Source organism: Pristis pectinata, chromosome 7, assembly GCF_009764475.1.
Source record: "Pristis pectinata isolate sPriPec2 chromosome 7, sPriPec2.1.pri, whole genome shotgun sequence".
NCBI classification, from domain to species: Eukaryota; Metazoa; Chordata; class Chondrichthyes; order Rhinopristiformes; family Pristidae; genus Pristis; species Pristis pectinata.
Window position 1 is genome coordinate 21,647,609 of NC_067411.1, and position 23,348 is coordinate 21,670,956.

General features: G+C 39.5%; 1 protein-coding gene across 11 annotated transcripts in view; it reads left to right on the plus strand.

The window, feature by feature from the left end:
* Nucleotides 1–23,348, plus strand: part of mast4 (microtubule associated serine/threonine kinase family member 4) — a 340,297-nt gene that overhangs the window by 280,948 nt on the left and 36,001 nt on the right. For all 11 annotated transcript variants that reach the window (XM_052019255.1, XM_052019257.1, XM_052019256.1 and 8 more), the window contains 6 exons: nt 7,138–7,239; nt 7,589–7,721; nt 9,375–9,442; nt 13,830–13,915; nt 14,456–14,664; nt 15,114–15,252. In XM_052019255.1, the coding sequence (XP_051875215.1) occupies nt 7,138–7,239; nt 7,589–7,721; nt 9,375–9,442; nt 13,830–13,915; nt 14,456–14,664; nt 15,114–15,252 (737 nt within the window). The remainder of the gene's footprint in view (nt 1–7,137; nt 7,240–7,588; nt 7,722–9,374; nt 9,443–13,829; nt 13,916–14,455; nt 14,665–15,113; nt 15,253–23,348) is intronic.

The following is a 23,348-nucleotide window of genomic DNA, read 5'->3' on the forward strand; positions in this document are numbered from 1 at the left end:
AATGAGGCCTCATCAACACTTCCCTACTTTTATACACTATACCTCTCGAAATGAATGCCAACATAGCATTCGCTTTCCTCACTGCCGATCCGACCTGGTGATTAACCTTTAGGGTATCCTGCACGAGTACCCCTAAGTCCCTTTGTACCTCTGTACTTTGAATTTTCTCCACTTCTAGATAATAGTCTGCCCGTTTATTTCTGTTTCCAAAGTGTACAACAGCACATTTCTCAACATTGAATCTCATCTGCTATTTCCTTGCCCATTTTCCTAAACTATCTAGGTCTCTCTGCAACCTTCCTGTTTCTTCAATACTCTCTACTCCTCCACCTATCTTGGTGTCATCCGCAAACTTAGCCACAAAACCATTTACTTCATCGTCCAAATCATTAATGTACAGGGTAAAAAGAAGCAGCCCCAACACCAACGCCTGTGGAACACCACTAGTAACCGGTAGCCAACCAAGACAGGATCCTTTTATTCCCACCCTTTGCTTTCTGCCAACCAGCCAACGCTCCACCCATTCTACTATCCTACCTGTAATTCCATGGCCTCTCATCTTATTAATCAGCCTCTTGTGTGGCACCTTGTCGAAGGCCTTTTGAAAGTCTAAATATACAACATCCATAGCCTCTCCCTTATCCACCCTACCTGAGATTTCCTCAAAAAACTCCAATAGGTTGGTCAGGCAGGATCTTCCCTTCATGAAACCATGCTAGCTTGGACCTATCTTGCCTTGCGCCTCTAGGTGTTCCATAACCTCATCCTTGAGGATCGATTCCAATAACTTTCCCACCAACAATGTCAGACTAATAGGTCTGTAATTTCCTTTATGCTGCCTCCCACCTTTCTTATACAGCGGAACTACATTTGCGACCCTCCAGTCCTCCGGAACCATGCCGGAGTCTATCGATTCCTGGAAAATTATCACCAATGTCTTTGCAATCTCTAAAGCCACCTCCTTCAGAACTCAGGGATGCACCTCATCCGGTCTGGGAGACTTATCTGTCTTTAGTCAATTTAGCTTTCCTAGCATCTTCTCTCTAGTAATCTTAACTGAACTCAGTTCCATCCCTTGAGGCCCCTGACTATCTGGTATATTGCTGATGTCCTCCACAGTGAAGACCGATGCAAAATACTCATTTAGTTCCTCTGCCATCTCTTTATTATCCATTATAATCTCTCCCGCACTGTTATAAATTGGTCCTATATCAACCCATGTCTCTCTTACTCTTCATATATTTAAAAAAAACTCTTAGTATCCTTTTGAATGTTATCTGCCAACTTCCTTTCATAATTCATTTTTTCTTTCCTAATGACCTCCTTAGTTTCTTTCTGCAGGTTTTTAAAAGTTTCCCAGTCTTCTGTTTTCCCACTAATTCTTCTTTGTATGCCCTCCCTTTTGCTCTTATTTTAGCCTTCACCTCTCTTGTTATCCACATTTGTGCCTTTTTTCCATCCAAAACCTTTTTTTTCTTAGAATATATCTATCCTGCATTTTCCTTATTTCTTGTAGAAATTCTATCCATTTCTGCTCTGCCGTCCCTCCAACTAGCTTACTGTTCCAATCAGTTTGGGCCAGCTCCTCTCTCATGCCACTGTAATTTCCTTTGTTCCACTGAAATAGCGATACACCAGCTATCAGCTTCTCCTTCTCAAATTTGAAACTGAACTCAATCATATTGTGATCGCTAGTTCCTAATGGTTCCTTTACCTTTAGTTCCCTAATCTCCTCCGGTTCGTTACACAGTACCCAATCCAAAACAGCCAATCCCCTGGCGGGCTCATCAACAAGTTGCTCCAAAAAGCCATCCCGTAAACATTCCACAAACTCTCTCTCCTGAGATCCACTGCCTTGCTGGATTTCCCAATCCACCTTCATGTTAAAATCCCCCATAATTATCTTAACGTTGTCTCTCTGACACGCTTATTCTATTCCTAACTGTAACTTATAGTCCACATCCTGACTGCTGTTAGGGGGCCTATATATAACTGCTATTATTGTCCTTTTACCCTTGCTATTTCTTAGCTCCACCCATAAGGATTCCACTTCTTCTGACCCAATGTCCTTCATTTCTTTTGATTTTATATCATTACTAACCATCAGGGCCACACCACCCCATCTGCCTACCTGCCTATCCTTCCTATACACTGTGTGCCCCTGGACATTCAGTTCCCAATCACATCCATCATAAAGCCATGACTCGGTGATTGCCACAATGTCATATTTATTCATCTGTAGTTGTGCCACTAGGTCATCCACTTTATGTCCTGCATAGCTATGATATGGTAGCCATTGGACCAAGCTCATAATGTCTTGCAAAGTACACTCATATTTGTCATTTTGTGCGATGTAATCTTCCACCAAAACAGTAAATAAATTGGTCCTGAGGATTAGAAGCAAGGGTGGTATCAGAAGTGTTCTTCAGGCCTTAAAAGGTCTGATAAATGATCTTAGAGTTAAAGTACTGCAAATGCTAGAAATTACAAGCAAATATAGATATGCAAATATTGGGTCAGGCAGCAGCTATGGAGAGAGTAAAAACAGATTTAATGCTTCAGGCCAATGAATCGATTTGTGGTGAAAGGTTGTTGAGGCAATCCATTAACTGTTTCTCCATAAATGCTCCCTAATCTGCTGAGTATTTCCAGAAATTTACATTTGAGTTTGACAATTGATCATGTTGCTAATGGCAACCTAGAGCTTGGCATTACAGGATCTATGGCAGAGATCAGTATAAAAGGCAGCTTTAGCTTGACATTGCACATCCATAGGCAAGATGTACAGTAGCAGAGATAAATACAAGTCTACTTGTGTAAATTAAACAGCATTGCTGAAAACTGTTCACTGTTGTCAGCAGCCTGAGGCACCATACAGATAACAACTGTAAGAAGTAGAGTGTCACTGTAACACAAACTGTCACCAAAGTAGGCAGTTTGCAATATTCTCATTGATCTTGCAGCTCAAGCTTTAAAGGGATAGTGTCAGAAATTCTGATGTCCTCGAAAACTGATTTGTGCAATCCATGCCTGCTGGAATCAGTTTCTTTTAAATGAACCTTTTAGTTCTCAAACTTCTTGGTAAATAAGAATTGTATAATTTTATTTTGATCAACTGCTGAGGAAAGTACAACAGTGGAAAGAAAGGCAAGGTAAACAGCTACGCCTGCAGTAATCCTTATTGTTATGTTGTACTCTATGCTATTTGTAAAAGCTTAAATGCAAGGCGTCAGTCTCCATGGGGCTATTCCATGGTAATAGCCACAAAAGACAGAATTCCTTTCTCAAAACGGGAATGAGGTTGAGGCTGAAAGTGCAAATTTATTTAAATTTGAAGCTATTTTTTCACCCCCCATTACCCCCTAATATGTTACAGAATGCAAGGGAAATGTTTGTGGCTTTGCTGAATTCGCAACAGCAACTTAGAAGTGGCCATTTGGTTTGTCAAGCTTGTGCAAGCTCTTTCAGAGAGTGGTCATGTGTATTCACACAAACCTACCCTTTCTGTACAATCTTGCAAATTCCTCGTTCACTACCCATCCAACTCGCTTTGAAATTTTTCATGGAATCTGCTTCCTGCAGCTTTTCATATAGGGGGTTCTCGATTGGTTGGTAGGTTAATTGGCCGAAATAAATTGCCTCTAACGTGTAGGTGAGTGGTGGAATCTGGGGAGTTGATGGGAATATATGGAGAATAAAATGGATCAGGCAGGATCAATGGGTGCTTGATGGTCAGCGTGGGCTTGGTGGGTTGATGTGCTTGTTTCTGTGCTGTATCTCTCTATGACTCTAGATCCTGACAGCAAGTTGAGGGAAAATCTTCTTCCCCTTTGCTTTTTTTGTTGATGATTTTGAAGCTTGTACTGTTGCTGATCTAAACCATTAGTAGATGTTGAGGGGGTTGAATGGAGATTTGATAGCGTGCAAAATGATGAGATGGCTGTGGGAAGTGAATGGAATAGTATTGGATAAACATGGAATGGAATAGTATCATTCCCCTCAGCAATAATGAGCAGGCATAGATTTAGGATTTTTAGTGGAAGAAGTAGAGTGGAGATGTGGATAAATTTAAGAATGGTCTGCCCCTGAAACAATGATGAAAGGTTAAATGAACATTCATGCCATGACCTGTAGACTCTGGATAGAGAGTTGGAGTGGAATTAATCTGAGCAGATCTTTTCCAGCTAAGATAGTCTTGGTGAGCTGAATGGCTTATTTCTCAACCATAATTTTTTATATACTATGTTGAATAGCTACTGCTGTCTTGAAAAGGGAGGGTAAATTAAAACAATTTTAAGTGACAGCCTTGGCTCAATGGCAGCTGCTTTGAGGCAATTAAGTCATGGGTTCAAGCCCCGTTCTAGATGCTTTGAGCATGTTGTCAAGGCTCACACTTTATAGGGAATGATGCGGTCAGAAGTGTCGATCTTCAGGCTCTGTCTACCCCCTCAAGTGGATGTAGGAGGTAACACAGTTGAAGGAGTTGAGAAGTTTTCCTGATATTTATCCCACAACCAATATCACTGAAACAGAATATCTCATTATTATTGTGCTCATTGTTGTCTTGGGATCTTCAGGAACAACAAACAACAAATTTCACGTCATATGTTAGTGATAATAAATCTGATTCTGATCTTACTGTGCACATATGGCTACTGCAGTTAAACACTACTTCATTAGTGATACCATGTTTTGATTTAGCCTGAGATTGTGAAGAGAATATATAAATGTGAAGTCCTTTTTTTTAATGAAAGTGGAATAGTTTCCAGTCATTTTGACAATTTGATTTTATTTTACTGGACAGCTTTTTAATGTGTTTGCTGATATTTTTAAAAGAAAGCTTCTGGGTTTTTTATTCTAGCCTTTTTTAAATTATTTTTCACTATCTTAGTAGCAGCAAATAAAAATGCTAATTATTTTGATTATTTGTTGTATAACTTTTTACAAAGCCTTCCCAGCAGAAACCTGCCCAATCTGTATTCGTCTATTATGTTCATTTAATGCATTCCAAGTAAATTAACAACCAAATAGTGTGTTGGGTAATGACAGAGAATAACTAATTGAGCTCCAGAGAACAGAGAACTGTAGGGAATTAAAGAGAGAAGCAAATTTTTCATCCCAGAGAAATATTCTGTCTGGATTCAAATGTGGAAACTCTTAATTCAAAAATCTTTTATCAGAAATTTTGTCTTAAAGTTCAAACGTTTTGTCTCAAAAGTCATTTGAATTTAGAAGCTGCAAACGTTTATCAGTGTGTGCAGAATGAAATGATTTTGTTTTTTTTAAATTATTCAGACCTTTTAAGCATGTAGGCATGAATTTAAAGAAACAAGTTTGGTACTTTTGAATCCTCCAAGGAGAGTTGAACATCACATTTGGGTTTTTAAACAGTATACTATCCGTTTAAAAGACCCTTAGATGAGGCCTAATTAACCAGAAATTGCATTTATTTAGAACCTTTTTAATGCTTGACCAAGTTTGTTGGATATCCTGGAAGAGCTTGTCGCATTTTCCACTGGCCAATCAGTTGATTGGGCAATTGACACAACATCCAAGCTTCGAGATGTGGTTCATCGGATCTACTGCTGAATTCAGTCCATCCGAACCAATGCCATGAGGGCACTTCAATCCACACCAGCAGAAAACTGCCACCACTTTCTCATAAGCAGATGTTCACAAAAGTAATGCTGCAAATTTTACTGTCTCACCTTTTGAGGGTAAAAAACAGAGTAATAGAGAAAGAGGAAAAGCCTGCTCCAAGGGGTAAGCTACAAGGACATAGTTTTAAAAGCTGGAGCTTTTTGTTGTGGACGGTGTTTGGTCTCTGATTTCAATAGTGTCTGGTTTCAATGCCTACTATTGCCTATATATGAGTAGTGAACAACCCCTCTTGAACACAGACACTGTATGATGTTCTGATGCATAAAGTCATTGTAGGGATTCTATTTCTTAAAGACTAAGATTCAAGGCTGGGGGAAAACCTGCCATAACTTCTGGTACACTGGGATAAAAGTTACGTTGGTGAAATAATGTAAGGAGAACCAAATTTGTACATTTGAACTGAGTTGCCCAAGTGATGTAAAGAAACCTCACCCTAAGACTGATGTGCAGAGATCAGCAAATGAAAGAGAGTCTCCAGGGATTTTGATTGAATAATTTAAAAGTTTGCTCTACTTTGACAGATGAAGAGGATGCTTGAAAGTGAGGATCGTTATGTCAAGGCAATTCATTGTTGCAGTTGAGTAGTTTTGCTTTGAAAGATGAAATGCAGAGCCATGTACCTACTGGTTTTTAGCTATTCCATTCTTAAAAGTGCATTTTAGCTATCAAAAGTGTTTATGAGCAGAAAATAACCAACAAAAATATTAAATTATACTTTGTAACATGGTTGGGACATCTTAAAATCTTTTCTATGAAAGGTTTGCCAGATATTACATCAGGAGCTTGAAATCTTTAATTGACAGGTTGACCACTCATTTTTTTTTGATTTTGTGTTATAAGGTACAATTGAAGTGAAAATAGATTTTTTTGTCACATTGGTGCCTCTAACCATTGCTCTTTTATTTCTGTTGTGTCATCAGTAGTGCCTTAAAAGTTTTTGTAGCCAACATAAAAGATGCAACAATAATTACTGACAAATTATAAATCTGAACTGCAATTTTGTTGTAGGACTGCTTGACATTAAAACAAGCTCAGTAGACATTAAGATGAGGCAGCTGCCCATATTCTTAAAATAATTATGAACTGTTAGTCGTCTGGCTGTCACAGTATCTTTTATACTGAAATAGGGATTTCATCTTGTGCTTTAATTGCTGCTTGTTCTGTCTCTGAATAGAAGAGCGAGGAGACGTATCATGTAACTATCTTACACCACCATGTTGTCAGCTCCGTCTGCTGGACACTGCTTTAAATAATGTTCAGATATAATACTAGTCGTATTTATGAGCTTCAAATCTTTAATGATGTGTGCAGTGGAATGATTTGAAATTAAGCCCTAATACAAGGAAAATTGCATTTGTTTTTAATGAATTGATTAAACACTGAAGATGTTTTGTGTGCTTATTTGAATTTTTAACCTGTTTTGTTTACATAGATTAATAGAACTTTGTGCACATATTTTGTTTTCCCATCATCTAGGCTCACAAACGTTCTGAAAGCAATGAATTAGCCGTCATTGATCAGTTGGTCAGGAAATTACTGATCATCATTGCTCGTCCAGCTCGATTACTGGAATGCCTTGTAAGTTCTCTTTCAGAAAAACTTGTACATTTTTGGACAATGGACACAGTGACAAAAGACAAAGTGAAACTGTTAACAAAATTCAAGTAAATTATAACCATGTAACATATTTAAAAGCAATTCAGAGTGGAAAACTTTCTTTTTTGAGAGCAGGTTTTAGCACTTCAATGGCTAGCCATGTATCAGTTGAAAATTTATTCATAAGAAAGATATTATGACTTTATGATTTAATATACTTGCTAATTGTCTCTTAAACCTCAATCTCATTTTCAGGATCTGTTCCCAATAATGGGTAAATTTGCAACATTAAGAGTAAGTAGAGTTGAACAAGATACATTTTTAATTTCAGGAATTTGATCCAGAAGAGTTCTATCATTTGTTGGAGGCAGCAGAAGGACATGCTAAAGAAGGACAAGGCATTAAATCAGATATTCCCCGCTATATCATCAGCCAACTGGGCCTTACTAGAGATCCCTTGGAGGGTGAGTGCCCGTGCTCTTCATGTTACTTGCAAAGTATAATCTTCCACTTCAAGTTCAATGGAACAAATGTTAAGGGTTGTTGAAGGTTATAAGATCATTCTGTTAGGTGTTCCAGTAGCATAAATTTGTTTCTTGCAAAAGTGATCTGAATTTCTTATAACAGTTCAATAATTTCCATTAGAAGAGTTGCATTTTAACAAAGTTCCTTATGATTAGATTACTAAATATACTCTTGAACATTTTGATTTTTTGGATTCTGGTCTTGTCATAATTATTGAAGTTACTATATTTGCAATCATTGATTAGTTAGGCAAAAATATTTTTATCATATGCTTTTTTTTGCTATCTTGGGGAATGACTTGAAGGGCAAAGAAATTTAAATATTAATTATAGTGTGTCTTCCAAACTGCATCAACTACAGAATATAATTTGATATAAGCAGAATTCGACAGAAAACACTTAGTTTGCAGTATATAACACTGCAGTTGCATTAAAAATAAAGCAAAGAAAGCATTATTTGAGCACCCTCCTATTGCTGTATGGCAAAATTAGCATGTAATTAATAACTGATACATAAAACTGACATAGATTATGCATTAGGAAATGATATATGTTATTTAAAGCTTTCCTACCCTGGCTCAGGTAACATACATCTGCTCTGCATAATTTGCTCCTACCCCTGTTCACTTGGCACAGTATGACCATCGGTGACACTCATTTTACTTGCCTTGATGCTCTATTAAACCCCAAATGTAACAGCAGCCGTACATTAAAAACAGCCATTAAAAAAGCATTTGAGCATCTAATTGGAACCCATCTAATTAAACAAATGTTTCTCTTTCTTGCACATCTTTTGGCAAACTGGGATCTGAAATATGCAAAATAGTTTCAGGTGCTTTAGCCATTGCAGTGGCCCACAATCTTTAAGATCATTCCACTTCTGTGTGTGTCGCACACATGCTCGTGTTGTAATCAGAACTGCTGTTAGGAGATCGTGCCAAATCTACTTTTTTTTTTCCCTGATGACAATTAGAAAGTAAATTTGTGGCTTATTAAGCACTGGTGACTACATCACAGATGGGTTCTCCAGGAGGAAGCTTTATTGTTGTGTTGATATCAGCAGTCTTGTATCATGGGTGTTCAGAAATGGTTTACATGGGCATAAAGAACAGATGCTCTGCAGGTTCATAAATGTGTTAGAAATCTCAACAGGCGTTACTACCTCCTCCATTTAATTTGAGGATTGTATCAGTTACTAACCACTGCTCTGAGTTGTGACACAGTTTGAAGGTCCCAGATAATTGAAAGAATCCCAAACAGTGTGGAGAAAATAAAAATGCTGAGCCAAACACTAAATAGAATCTTAGCAGTCTCACAGAATTACAAGGAGATGGTAATTACACTATATAGTCCTGTGGCATGTTAATACTACTGCTAGAACCGGTATAACAAAGTCCAGAATGTATTTTAACTTGAGTAATGAAATCAATGAAAAGGAAATAATAAAATGAAGCTTTTGTGTAACTACATTATAGTATTAAACCATCCAGGCAAAGAGTAACCCTGGGCATCTAGTTTACAGTCCATTCTCTTATTTTTAGTTGTTATTTTCCCTTTTACTTCAGCTAATCATTAACTTTTTTGTCTCAACAGAAATGGCCCAATTGGCCAGCTATGATAGTGGGACAGCAGAGACTCCGGAAACAGATGACTCAGTGGGTGTAAGTACACTCTTTCAAATCACTCTTCATGTGCAAATCTCTGAAGTTCTGCAGTTTGGCATTAATTCTGTCCTGCAGATAGCTAGAATACAAAGCTACTTGTTTGCTGTAGTTTGGATACTGATGTGGTCCTTCCAGAATACAAATCAATGGGTGCTTGAATATCAGTCTCCTTAAATTCATATTAGTAGAATGTCAGGCATGTGGAAATTTAATTAACATGTTTAGTTCCCAAGCAAAATGAGAAGTCCACAATGACGAGGTTTTTGTTGTCTGATGCGGAGTGGAGATGGGAAATGTCCATTTGCCTGTACCCTAGGAATTTCCATGCAGTTGGGTGAGGGGTAAAATGGGAAAATCCCAATTTGAACTTGTATTAGAACATAGAACAGTACAGCACAGGAACAGGCCCTTTGGCCCATAATGTTGTGCCAAATTAATTAAACTAGTAATTAAGGGCGTAACTAAACTAATTCCTTGTGCCTACTCAATGTCCATATCCCTCCATTCTCTGCATATTTGTGTGCCTAGCTAAGAGCCTCTTGAATGCTTCTATATTATTTGCCTCTGCCACCACCCCTGGCAACACATTCCAGGCAGCCACCGCTCTCTGTGTGTAAAAAGAAACTTGCCCTGCACATCTCCTTTGAACTTACCCCCTCTTACCTTAAATGCATGCCCTCTAGTATTGGATATTTCGACTCGGGGGGAAACAGGTACCTGCTGTCTATCTATGCCTCTCATAATCTTATAAATTTCTAAAAGGTCTCCCCTTCAGCCTCCGCTACTCTAGAGAGAACAACACAAGTCTGTCCAACCTCTCCTTATAGCAATGCCCTCTAATCCAGGCAGTATCCTTGTAAACCTCTTCTGCACCCTCTCCAAAACTTCCACTTCCTTCCTATAATGTGGTGACCAGAACTGAATGCAATATTCCAGGTGCAGCCTAACTAGAGTTTTATAAAGCTGCAACATAACTTCCAGACTCTCGAATTCAGTGCCTCGACTAATAAATCCAAGTATGCCATACGCTTTCTTTACCACCCTATCGACTTGTGCGGTCACTTTCAGGGTGCTATGGACAAGGTCCCTCTGTACATCAACACTATTAAGGGTCTTACCATTAACAGTGTACTGTCCCTTCACATTTGATCTCCCAAAGTGCAACACCTCGTATTTAGCTGGATTGAACTCCATCTGCCATTTCTCCACCCATATTTGCAAATGATCTATATCCCGCTGTATCCTTTGGCAATCTTCTACACTATCCACAACACCACCAATCTTTGTATCATCTGTGAACTTACTAACCCACCTATCCACGTTTTCAACCAGGTCATTTATGTATATCACAGACAGCAGGGATCCCAGTACAGATCCCTGTGGAACATTACTAGTCACGGACTTCCAGCCAGAATGTGTCCCATGTACCACTACTCTGTCTTCTGTGGGCAAGCCAATTCTGAATCCAAACAGCCAAGTCACCATGGATCCCATGCATATTAATCTTCTAGATGAGCCTCCCATAAGGGACCTCATAAAACACCTTACTGAAATCCATGTAGACAACATCCACACATCTATCTTCGTCAATCACCACCTTCACCTCCTCGAAAAAATCAAGTTAGTAAGACACGACTTGCTCTGCACAAAGCCATGCTGACTGTCCCTAATTAGGCCATGGTTTTCCAAATGCTCATAAATCCTATCCCTAACAATCCTCTCCAATGGCTTCCCTACCACTGACGTGAGATTCACCAGTCTATAGTTTCCAGGATCATCCCTATTTCTCTTCTTGAATAATGGAACAGCATTAACTACTCACCAGTCCTCCAGGACCTCACCTGTGGCAAGAGAGGACACAAATGATCCTGGTCAAGGCCCCAGCAATCTCATTTCTTGCCTTTCTCAATAATCTGGGATTATTAGGCCCCAGGGACTTATCCACCTTAATGTTCTTCCGGAGACCCAACACTACCTCCTTCTTTATTTCAAACTGCCCTAGCTTATTAGCACGCTCCACGCTGATCTCACTATTCTCCACGTCCTTCTCCTTGGTACTCATTTAGGACTTCACCCACAACCTCCGCTTCTAAGCACAAGTGTTGCTGTATTAAGCCATTTAAGAACTATAACCTGCCACACAAAATGGTCAAAAGCCAGGTCAAATGTTTTAGAGCTACATTTTGAAGCTATTGGGTTGCAGAGCCCCTAGAGCTAAGTGGCAGGAATCCAAGGGCAGCATGACATTAATGTATCAGGGTGGCTGCACAATGATCTGCAGTTCCATGAAATGCTGCAAACCTGTTTGACTTGGATGTTTTCCATCACGTTAGGTTGATCCAGTTTTCACCTACTGATGACATGTTACTGGGGCTTCATTTTAACTTGAGGATCCTGCTTGATTTTTCAGGTGGATGCTTGCTACAATCTGCGTAGGTGGCTTTTGGGAAAATATGTTGTTAATATGTCAAAAATAAATGAATTAAGATCCTCATTGTTCAATTCCATTTGTGTGAAGTAATGAAACATTCCATGATTGTATGTACTGATTAGTGGCAAAAACATTTAAACCACAGAAATGTGAGGTAATGCCCATCTCCAAGAAAGGAGGATCTAACACCATCATGTTCAACGCCATTACTATCAAGTTCCTCACCATCAACATCATGGGGCCACCATTAACCAGAAGCATAACTGCACACACATTTGGCTACAGGAGTAGGATATCCTGTGATGAATAAACTGCCTTCCAGCAACCCAAATAATTCGCACTATCTGCAAAATGCCAAAGAAGTGGGATGGAATACCTTCTGCTTGCTTGTCAGAGTATAGTTCCAACAATATTCATGAAATTCAACATCATCCTGACGAAAGTCTTCCTCTTGATGGGCAGACCACACATTACCTAATTATTTCCTTCATCACCTCTGCACTAGCTATAAACACGGTGTTATTATTCACCTAGACTACTACACTGGCATCTTCTAATCCATGGCCTCCAGCACTAAAACAAGGGCAGCAGGTGCCTGGGAGCACCCAGTGCCTTCATGATCTCCACATCACGCACCATCCTTGCTTGGAAATACATAATTGTTTCTTCTTCTTCTAAATCCTAGAACTTCTTACCAACAGCAACATTGGAGTCTTCTCACCACTATCTTCTTAAAGGCAGTGAGCTGTGCAATAAATGCTGGCTTTGTTAGTGACTCACACATCTGAAAAAAATAAAATGAATAAAAAAAAAATCCTCCTATACGTTGGAGGAGAGGAATTATTGCTTGAATATTGATAACCTTCTGCCCATCTTGGCAAGTGACTAACTATAGCTACCTTCTGTACTGTTGTACATGAAGCTATCTTGTGCTTTCCTGACACTGAGATAGTATGGAGGAAGAGGGTACATCACTACATAACTACAGAGCTGTGGTTGGACTCTGTTCATGCTTGTTACACAGTTTTATGAAGTAAGCAGAGTAATTTATTCCATGGCAAAGATGTCTAAGCAGTTTGTCATCCTGGGCTGTAGTGACGCTTGCTTGATGGCTCTGCAGTCACACATAGTTTTGGTCACATTTTCCCTGAAGCAGCTTTTAGATTGGAGATTTAAGCCACCACTTATCAACAAGGCTTAGAGCAGTGCTTCCGAGCCATTACACTTACCAAATCAATAATATAAATGTATTGAGGAGTGACCAAGTTGCTTCGAGACTCAAGGGCCTGATCGTTTGGCCTTTATTTAAGCCTCAACCTGTCCTTTTCCCTTTAATTTGTTTACAATGTGTGGGTGGTAAGACTGACATTTTTGGTCCATCCTGAACTGCCCTGAACATAATGCAGTTAACATTGAACTGTGTTGGTGGTTCCAGAATTGTATATAGGCTAGTCTGGGCGATGATGGCAGATTTCCTTCCTTGAAGGACATTACTAAATCAAGTTCTTTTTTTTATGCCATGTAATGATGACCATTACACGAATAAGTTAAGAATTATCAGTATGCCACTGGACCAGTAGCCCAAGCCTGTGGATACTGGTCTGGTAATGACCACAGTGCTACCAACCCCAGGCCTACCATAGTACTGATATCCTTTTCATTGTTGAGCACAAAAGATCATTGTTAAAGCAGCTCTGGAATTGGTTTCATATTCTGCTGATGAGTTTAATAATTGGTTATTGTCTTGAAATATCAGATGTGTGGATTTTGAAGGGATGTTTTGTTTAATCAGAAGAAGTTTAATTGAATTAAGAGAGATGAGTAAGAGAAAATCTGCTGAAGGTCTGAAATATTATTTCAGGAATAGAAGCAACTGATTTAGTTTTAGAATTTTCTTTTGCAGTAAAGAAGAATACTTCCATGCTTTTAAAAATAGCTTCCTTTTTTCCTCAGAGCTTTAGTCCTTCAGTCCAAGGTAGGCGTAAGCCTCATGAAATTGACTTTGAGACCATGAAGCTGATCAGTAATGGAGCCTATGGGTGAGTGTTGCATGAGGACAGCTCACTTGTATATCCTCTCAGCATTTGTGTGTGGCCATAAATAAATCTTAGAGTGTAGTCTTAGTAAAAGGAGAATGTACATCTTATAATTCCCAAACAATTATTGAGAGGTGACATCACATAATATAATTAAGCACATCAGTATCACTGCTTAAAGTTTGAAGTATTGTTGAACTTTTCATGTGTAATTAAAAATAAAGGACATAAGACCTTATGACGTAGGAGCAGAATTAGGCCATTCAGCCCATTGAGTCTGCTCCGCCATTCAATCATGGCTGACATTTTTTTCAACTCCATTCTTCTGCCTTCTCCCTGTAACGTTTTTAAAAAGTTTCCCATCTGTAGCATATTTAATAGTACACATTTGGTCACCGGTTTTAGTTGAACTCAAAACCGACAGTATCTGGTGTGTTGGTAAATTAAGTGTAATGGTCCCTAATCACTGGTTGTTTAGCAATGCTCTTGAATGACCTGTTCATAGGATATCTTTAGGACTGACCAGGTCTTTTGTTTCTTCAGAGCTGTGTACTTGGTGCGCCATAAAGAAACCAAACAGAGATTTGCGATGAAGAAAATAAACAAACAGAACCTGATCCTTAGAAACCAGATTCAACAAGCGTTTGTTGAAAGGGATATCCTGACTTTTGCCGAAAATCCATTTGTTGTCAGCATGTACTGTTCGTTTGAAACCAAGCGGCATTTGTGCATGGTGATGGAATATGTGGAAGGTAATGTATGTGCATTTTTGTTGATGGTAGGGCTTGTTCCTCCTCTGCTTAGAATTCTAAACATTCGTGTTTGACAGCATGGTGCTGCAGCTGTTAGTGCCGTAGTCTCACACCTTCAGGGACGTGGGTTCGTTCCTGACCTCCAGTGTGTGTAGTTTGCGTGTCCTGTCTTTGACTGCTTAGGCTTCCTCTGGATCCTCCAGCTTCTGTCCACATTCCAATGATGTGCTGATAGGTTACTTGGCCACTGTAAATTACCCCGTAAGTAATGGCAAAATTATCAGAAGCAAGTTGGTGGGATGTAAAAGAGAATAGATTGTAGGGTGATAGGGAATTGGACTGATGGGATTTCTCTTCTTGGAGTTGATGGGCTTCCTTCAATATCGTAGTAAGTAAATATAAAATTACCAATCTTTGATAGAAGCAAATCTATCTTTGTTAATTTTCAGGTGGAGATTGTGCTACACTATTAAAAAATATGGGCCCTTTACCGGTAGATATGGCAAGACTGTATTTTGCAGAGACGGTGCTTGCTTTGGAGTACCTCCACAATTATGGAATTGTTCACCGAGATCTGAAACCAGATAAGTATGTATATGTGTTGGCTACAGACTTTTAAATGTTAAAATTTGGAAGTTCCAATCTCATAATTGATATCACCAGCAGACAGAGGCCAGATTTCATAGGAAGTTTTGCACTATCTTTTGCAACATGTACCTTTCATGAAATTTTAGATAGTAAATGTCCAGAATTTTACATGAATGTTTAATTGTAATTCCATGAAGGAATTTGCATCTGTGTAAGTAGTATCCTTGGATAAAACATTTCCTACATCATTATTGATTCTGACAAAATCTATACATGTCCTCTTTCTTTTCAATGGCATAAAAATATTCATCCAAAACACTAAATGCCATCATTGAATCAGACACATCCCAAGACATACTATGATATAGTAAATGACTCTTGTAAGGGAAAAGGCCTCTGTGACTGAAGCAAGGTTAAGAACTTGGTAAGGCAGTTTTGAGTGACTTTTCTTTTAATTTGTTCAAGACTGGCGTTTACTTTTCATTCCCAATCCTCCCCTGAACTTGATGGCTTCTCATTTCAGAGGGGCCAGAGGTCTTTACAGTGGGCAAGTTGGTGAACATGCAGAATTGCATATTGGCCAGGCTGGTAGGAATGGCAGATTTCCTTCCCTCAAGTACATAAGCGAACCAGATGGGTCACCACGTGTGGGAGTTGACCAAGTATAATCTGAGCAATTTTTTTTGTCCCGCTCACTCCATATATTAATGAGAGTGACTAAATTTAGCTGGCCATCATGCTTTTTATTCCAAATTAGCCAATTATTCTGTTAAATCAGAAGTATCAAAATCAAGAGCGATAGGTTTGAGGTGAGAGGAATGAGTTTCAAAGGAGAAAGTTTATTCTTACAGAGTGTTTGATATCTGGAACATGCTGCCAGAGGAGGTGGTGGAATAAGATACAATCACTATGTTTAAGAGGCATTTGGGCAGGCACTTGAATAGGGAAGGCATAGAAGGACACAGACCTGGTGAGGGGAAATGGGATTAGTGTAGATGGGCAAAATGGTGGTGGACCGAAGGGCCCATTTCTGTGCTGTATGACTCTGACCCTAATTCATGGATTGTATAATTATCAATGTGGTTGGAGCTTTTTGTAAGTGGTGAGGTTTGGGAGTGGAATGAAAGGAAGAGGGAGAGTTTTCAGGCTCATCTGGAATCTACAGATGGAGTTGACTATCTAAACCCTCCTTTGACACTGGTATGAACAATCCAGAGGTGCAAATTCAAATCCCACGTTGGTGGTTGTGGAATTCAAGGTCAGGTAATAATCTGCATTTAATAAAAAAAAACTAGTCTTAGTAATGATGACCACAGAATTGTCAGATCTTTGTAAAAACCCATCTCACTAACGGTTTTTGAGGAAGGAAACCTGACAACCTTGCCCAATCTAGCAGCATTGTGCTTGATTCTGAAATGGCCTAGCAAGTCATTGGTTGTATTATAACCACTATGTTAAACCAGGAAGGTATAAAATTGGAAGAACTGTTAAGCATAATCATTGCTAGTCTCAATCCTGAAACTTCCTCCCCACCAGAAGGATGATAGCAGTTAAGGAAGGTGGCTCACCACCACCACCCTCTTAAAACAATTAGGAATGGGCATTAAATACTGGCCTCATCAGTGATTCCCTCATCCTGAAAAATGAATAATTAAATGCAAAACTGGTGAGGTTGGGATTGTGGATAAATTGGAAGTTGAACTACTAAAGAATACTGTACCAGCAACGTGAAATTAACCTGCCTTAAACCTGCCCACTTCCGGTTTTAATTGGCAGGAAAAGAAGAGGCTAGAAGTTGGTTGGTAAATAATAATGAGGCTACCTTCATTCAAATTGCTATTCAAGTTTTAACGACAGACAGCTGGTTTTTCCTGGGCCTAGCGGAGATGGCAGCAAAAAGAAGATGAGCTTAACCTGTGAAGTGTGTCTTTCTAGGATTGCTGGGAGGTGCAGGAGTAATTGCAGTAAACATCATTCCCTCTAGAGCTCTGCCTGCTTCTCCTTCAATCCCTCCCCAACCAACCAGCCAACCTCCCAACTTCAGGAACACTGTTGGCCCCACTGCCATCACCATAATCTGTCCCACTCTAACTCTCCCACCACATCCACCTGATCTGACAGGTTGACTCTGTTAACATGGCACTCAGGAAAATAGATCCTCACTTCTCAGTCATGGCTTGTGAAAATTTAAGCAATATTTTGAATAAAGAATAAGCATTGACTCTGAAATTATATGTAAATTACAATTTTTAAAGGCTCAGAGTTAGATGTATGAATTTCCATCAACAATTAATCATTGGTCACTTTTTTTCTTCCTACTGAGCCTCAAGAATTAGATTTTATATTATGTGCACAGATATTATTTGCTTCATCTCATGCAAATTCTGACTGCATAATCTGTATCTGTCATAGAAAGCATTGTGAATATATTTTGTACAAAAGCATGAGAAAAATAAATCAGAAGCTTGTTAGCGATCTCTGGTTGTGGTGCCATAATCAACCTTTGCCTACTGGGGCTATGGAGAGTTATGGATCTGAATTCTGACTGCTATCCAACTTGAAAGATGCACCTAACTGAGATTGGATTGGGCTGGCCCTTCCTTTGGCATTTGATTCTGTGTCTGTTTGAACAGAAACCACCCCAGTTCCATGTGAAAGGAACAATTTTGGGAGAAGCAGGACGAAAATTCCAGGGAGCACTGGCTTTCACTGAGAGAGGATTGTGTTTATCCTTTTTCCTCCATCACTGAGAGAGAACATGAACATAATGAGGAGTGGGCCATTTGGTCATTCAAGCCTGCTTTGCTCTACATTGAGATTTGGGCTGATCTTCTGCCCCAGTGTTATTTTCCTGAAATATCCTCAGATCCATTGATTTCCTTAATACCCACAAATCAATCTCTATTCTAAGTGAACTCATTGATGTAACTTCTATAGCCCTCTGTGGCTGAGTATTCCAAATATTTTCTGCCCTTTGGGTGAAGAAATTTCTCTTCCTCTCAGTCTGAAATGGTTGACCCTTTAGGCTGAGACTGTGCCCCTGGTTCTAGATTTCCTCAGACAGCAGAACATGAAAGGGCTATGAAAAACAAGGGATCATTATTATAAAATGAGAGGAAGGAGCTTTAAAGGGGATCTGAGGAGAAAATTTTTTATAGCGAGTAGTTGATATCTGAAACAGAGGGGGTGGTGGAATCTGATACAACCACTAGAGTCATGCAGCAGAAGCAGGCCTTTCGGCCCAACTGGTCCATGCCAACCAAGATTCCCATCTACTCTAGTCCCATTTGCCCACCTTTGATCCGTATCTCTCTAAACCTTTTCCATCTATGTACCTCCCCAAGTGTCTTTTAAATTCCTATTAAATCTCTCCTCTCTCATCCTAAACCAATACCCTCTAGCTCTTGATTCCACAAGCCCGGGACAAAGACTGTGTATTCACCCTATCTATGACCCTCATGATCTTATACACCTCCATAAGATCACCCCTCATTCTCCTACGCTCCAGTGCATAAAGTCTCAGCGTGCTCAACCTCTCTTCATAACTCAGTCCATCAAATCCCGGCAACTTCATCATTAATCTCCTCTTCACTCTTTCCAGTTTAATGGCATCTTTCTTATAGCAGAGTGACCAAAAGTGAACACAGTATTCCAAATGCAGCCTCACCAATGTATTGTACAACTGCAACATCCCACCTTCTGTACTCGATTACTTAATGCCCTGACTGATGAAGGCCAACGTGCCAAAAGCCAACTTCACCACTTTGTTTACTGGGCATTTAGACCAGCACTTAAATAAGCAAGGCATAGAAGGACATTGACCTAATAGGGGTAAATGGGATTAGTGTAGATGGGTAAAAAAAAGTCAGCATGGATGTGATGGTTCTAAGGGCCCATTTTTGTGCTGTATAAATCTATGCTTCTGTGTTAGGAATTAAGCTGTATCAAATTGGGTTGTTGACATAATTTTTTTTCTTATCTGTCTTTCAGTTCTTTGTAAGTATTTTGTCCCTCTGCATCTCCTTTGCCATCTGATGGATCAATGGAAATCATCTTCACTATTCACCCTTTCACAATCTTGAAGGTCACCACCCCAGTCATTCACATCCAGTTTTTCAGATCCATTGTTCCTAATTGCCCTTGGTCTCATCCTTGATCCTAAACAAAACCTCCCTTCTGTTCAGATAACAAGCACTGAAAATTCATTCGATCTATTAGGAGACAAAGTTCAATCTTTCTTCCCATTTCTTCCTTTTGACATTTTTTTTGTCCTACTAACTTCACAATGTACACTGGATTGTCATTATTATTTCTGACTTTCCTCAAATGATCTATTGTCAGCAAGGACCTTAAATTTTAACACAATTTTTAGTTCGGTCAGTTACCATGATAACTTATTCTATTTTTTCTCAGCCTTCTGTGTAAGTGAAAATATTTATTTTGCACGGCTTTAAATCTCTTGCTTTTTAATTATCTCTTCATGTCTTGACATTCTAGATGAATGGAATAGTTTGTTTCTATCTAGTCTATTCCCAACTTCCATAATTTTAAACAATTAACTAATCTCCACTATTGCCATGAATTTGTACTTGTGTCCTCTTACTAAACAGTAACCATGCAATTCTACACTACATTTATTGTCACAGCATCCCATTACATAGGCCTAAAAGTGTCCATTTCCGTCTTCCCGTAATTGTGTGAGATAATCCACTCCATCTGGTCATAATCATAGAGCAACACAGCACGGATACAGACCCTTTGGTCCAACGAGTCTATGCCAACCACTGTGCCAACCCAGCTAGGCCCAATTTCATGCATTCAGCCCATATCCCTCTAAGCCCCACCCCTCCATGTCCCTATCCAAGTGCTGCTTAAATAATACTCTAGTGCTTGCCTCAACCACTTCTGGCAGCTTGTTCTATATGCTCACCACCCTCTGCGTGGAAAAAGTTGCCCCTTGGGGGGTTCTTAAACCTTTCCCCTCTTGCCCTAAACCTATGCCCCCTAGTTTTGGACTCCACTACCCTGGGGAAAGACTGTTACCATCCACCTTATCTATGCTCCTCATAATTTTAAGCACTTCTGTGAGGTCACCCCTCATTCTCCTACGTTCCAAGGAATGAAAGGAATCCAAGGAATAGCCTGGCCAACCTCTTCCTATAACTCAGGCCTCCTAGTCCTGGCAACATCCTCGTAAATCTTTTCTGCACTCTTTCTAGTTTAATCACGTCTCTCCTATAACAGGGTGACCAGAACTGTACACGGTATGCTAAGTGTGGCCTCACCAACGACTTATATGACTGCAACGTAATGTCCCAGCTCCTTTACTCAGTGCCCTGACTGATGAAGGCCAGTGTGCTAAACGCCTTTTTCACCACCTTGTCTACCTGTGACATCGCTTTCAACGAACTATGCACTTGTACTACTAGGTTCCTTTGTTTCATTACACTCCCTAGTGCCCTACCGTTCAGAGTATAAGTCCTTTGTTGTTTTTGACTTTCCAAAGTGCGTCACGTCACACCTATCTGTATTGAAATCTATTTGCCACTCCTTTGGCCACTTCGCTGACTGATCAAGATCCCTCTGTAATCTATGATTACCTTCTTCACTATCAACAACGCCTCCTAATTTCGTGTCATCCACAAACTTGCTGATCAAGCCTTATGCATTCACATCCAAATCACTTATATATAAATAACAAATAACAAGGGTCCCAACCCCCGCAGCATACCACTAGTCTCCAGCCTCCATTTCGAGAAACAACCTTCAAGCACCACCCTCTGCTTCCTACCTCTGAGCCAAATTTGAATCCACCTAACTAGCTCTCCCTGGCATTCCATGGCACTTAACCTTCCAGGCCAGCCAACCATGCGGGACCTTGTTGAAGGCCTTGCTAAAGTCCAAATAGACAACGTCCATTACCCTATCCTCATGTACCTTTTTGGTTATCTTTTCAAAAGAAAAATGCTATAAAAGATTCATCAAGCATAACTTACCATGCACAAAGCCATGCTGACTCCTCCCAATCAGGCTCTGTCCCTCCAAATGCTGGTATTTCATATCTCATGAAGTATGGGGGGGCCAGTGTTTGTGAGCCTCCTTTCCCCTGTATTCCTGTTTGTCAATGGAAAATCCAAGCAGATGAAAACTTCCAGTAAAAGTGACATCAAAAGGATTATGCTACTTTTTACATATTCCATACAAGAGATCAGAGATTTATTGTAAAACATGAAGACTTCACACTTTCCCAAGGAAAGTAGTAAATGTGGACATTTACCAATTGACTCTCCTTTAATATGGTCAGTCAGTACAAATATAATAATTCCTTATTGCTGAATCTGAGGAGGAATTGCACTGATTATATTTTTCAATTCCAGAACTCAGTAGGTAGTATTCCTTATTATAAACCAAAAGCAAACATTGTTGATGATGGAATTCTGAAATAAAACAGAAAATGTCAGAAAAACGTTATGAGGAAAAACACATTAGAGGTCAATAACCTTTCATCAGAACACCTTTCTGATGAGAGGTCATTGAACTGAACTCTTAACTCTGTTTCTCTTTACGATTACACAGATGGTGTTTGACCTTCCAGGCATTTCTAGCACTTAGTTTTTCTTTCATTCTTCATGTAAACGTTAGTAAGCTGTTGGAAGGCTGCTTTATTATTCAGATTTAGAGATAAAGTTCCAAATTGAAGTTGTAATGCATTCATGCAAAAGCAAAGTTAGCTAGCCTATCCCTATTCTATGTTCCATGTGATTTCAGCTGTAAGAAATTGTCCAAGGTCAATGATAACCTGACCATATCATTTCCTATTATCTGCCTTTGGATTGATTAATTGTGCTAAAACATTGAACTGATACATGTATTCTTAAAGTTCAGGGAATGATGCATCATGCTTAATTTGATTAACATGATATTATCATGCTAATGATACTGCCTAAGTGCAGAACAGTGCTTTATAATGGAGGGGCTCTTGCCTTCTCAGATGGATACAGCAGCTATATAGATTGCTTTCATTTCACATTAAAAATTTACAACTTATCCAAACATATTTGTATGTCTGAAATATGAAATCCACTTGCAGCTCATTCAATTTTGATGTGTACCAACACCAGTCCTTCACAGTAAGGAAGTGTAAAAGAGCAGTTAGCCAACTCTTCTCTCCTTTACCAGCCCCCACCCCCCCCCCCCCCGCCCCACAATGGCGGGCTAGAGCAATGGGTTCCAGAAGGAGACATCTTAATTCCTGTAGAGTTGAGTGAGGTACGGAATGCTGATGTTTATTGAAAAAAGTGCCTCCTAAAATCACAAGGACCCAGTGATTTACATCCCAGAGTTTTGAAATAGGTGACTTTAGAGATACCAGGACCACTGGTGTCATCTTCTAGAGTTCTATGGATTCTGGAATTCTTCTTGTCGATGGAGGGTAGCAAATATGAGCCTATTATTTAAGAGAGGAGGGAGAGCTCAGCTGACTAGTTAGCCCTAACATCAGTTGTTGGGCGAATGCTGGAATCTCTCATGGAAGGATGTAATAACAGAACACCTTGAAAGAAATAATAGGATGGAGTAAAGCCAATGTGGATTTATGAGAGAGAGAAAAATCATGTTTGACTAATCAGATGGAATTCTCTGAGGATGCAGCAAATGGAATAAATGAGGGGGAACCAGTGGATGTAGTCTATTTGGATTTTCAGAGGGTGTTCGCTCAAGTCCTGTACAGAAGATTAGTCAACAAGGTCAGAGCACATGGAAATGGAGGTAATATACTGGCATGGATTGAGAATTAATCATTGGACAGAAGTAAATCATGGTAATACATGGATTGTTCTCAATTTGGCAGCCTGTGACTAATGAAAATTGGCAGGGATGGTGCTTTTCACAGTCTTGGGATACCAAATGTCACAGGTAACTATTTGTTCAACAGTGAATGATTGGTTAGTGCTGATGTTGAAAGGGACTTAAGTGTGCTTGTACACAAGTGATTGAAGGCCAACATGCAGGAACAGCAAGCAATGAAGAGGATAAATGGTGTGTTAGTGTTAAAGGATTTGAATACAGCAATAAGAGAGGTCTATTGCAATTGCGTA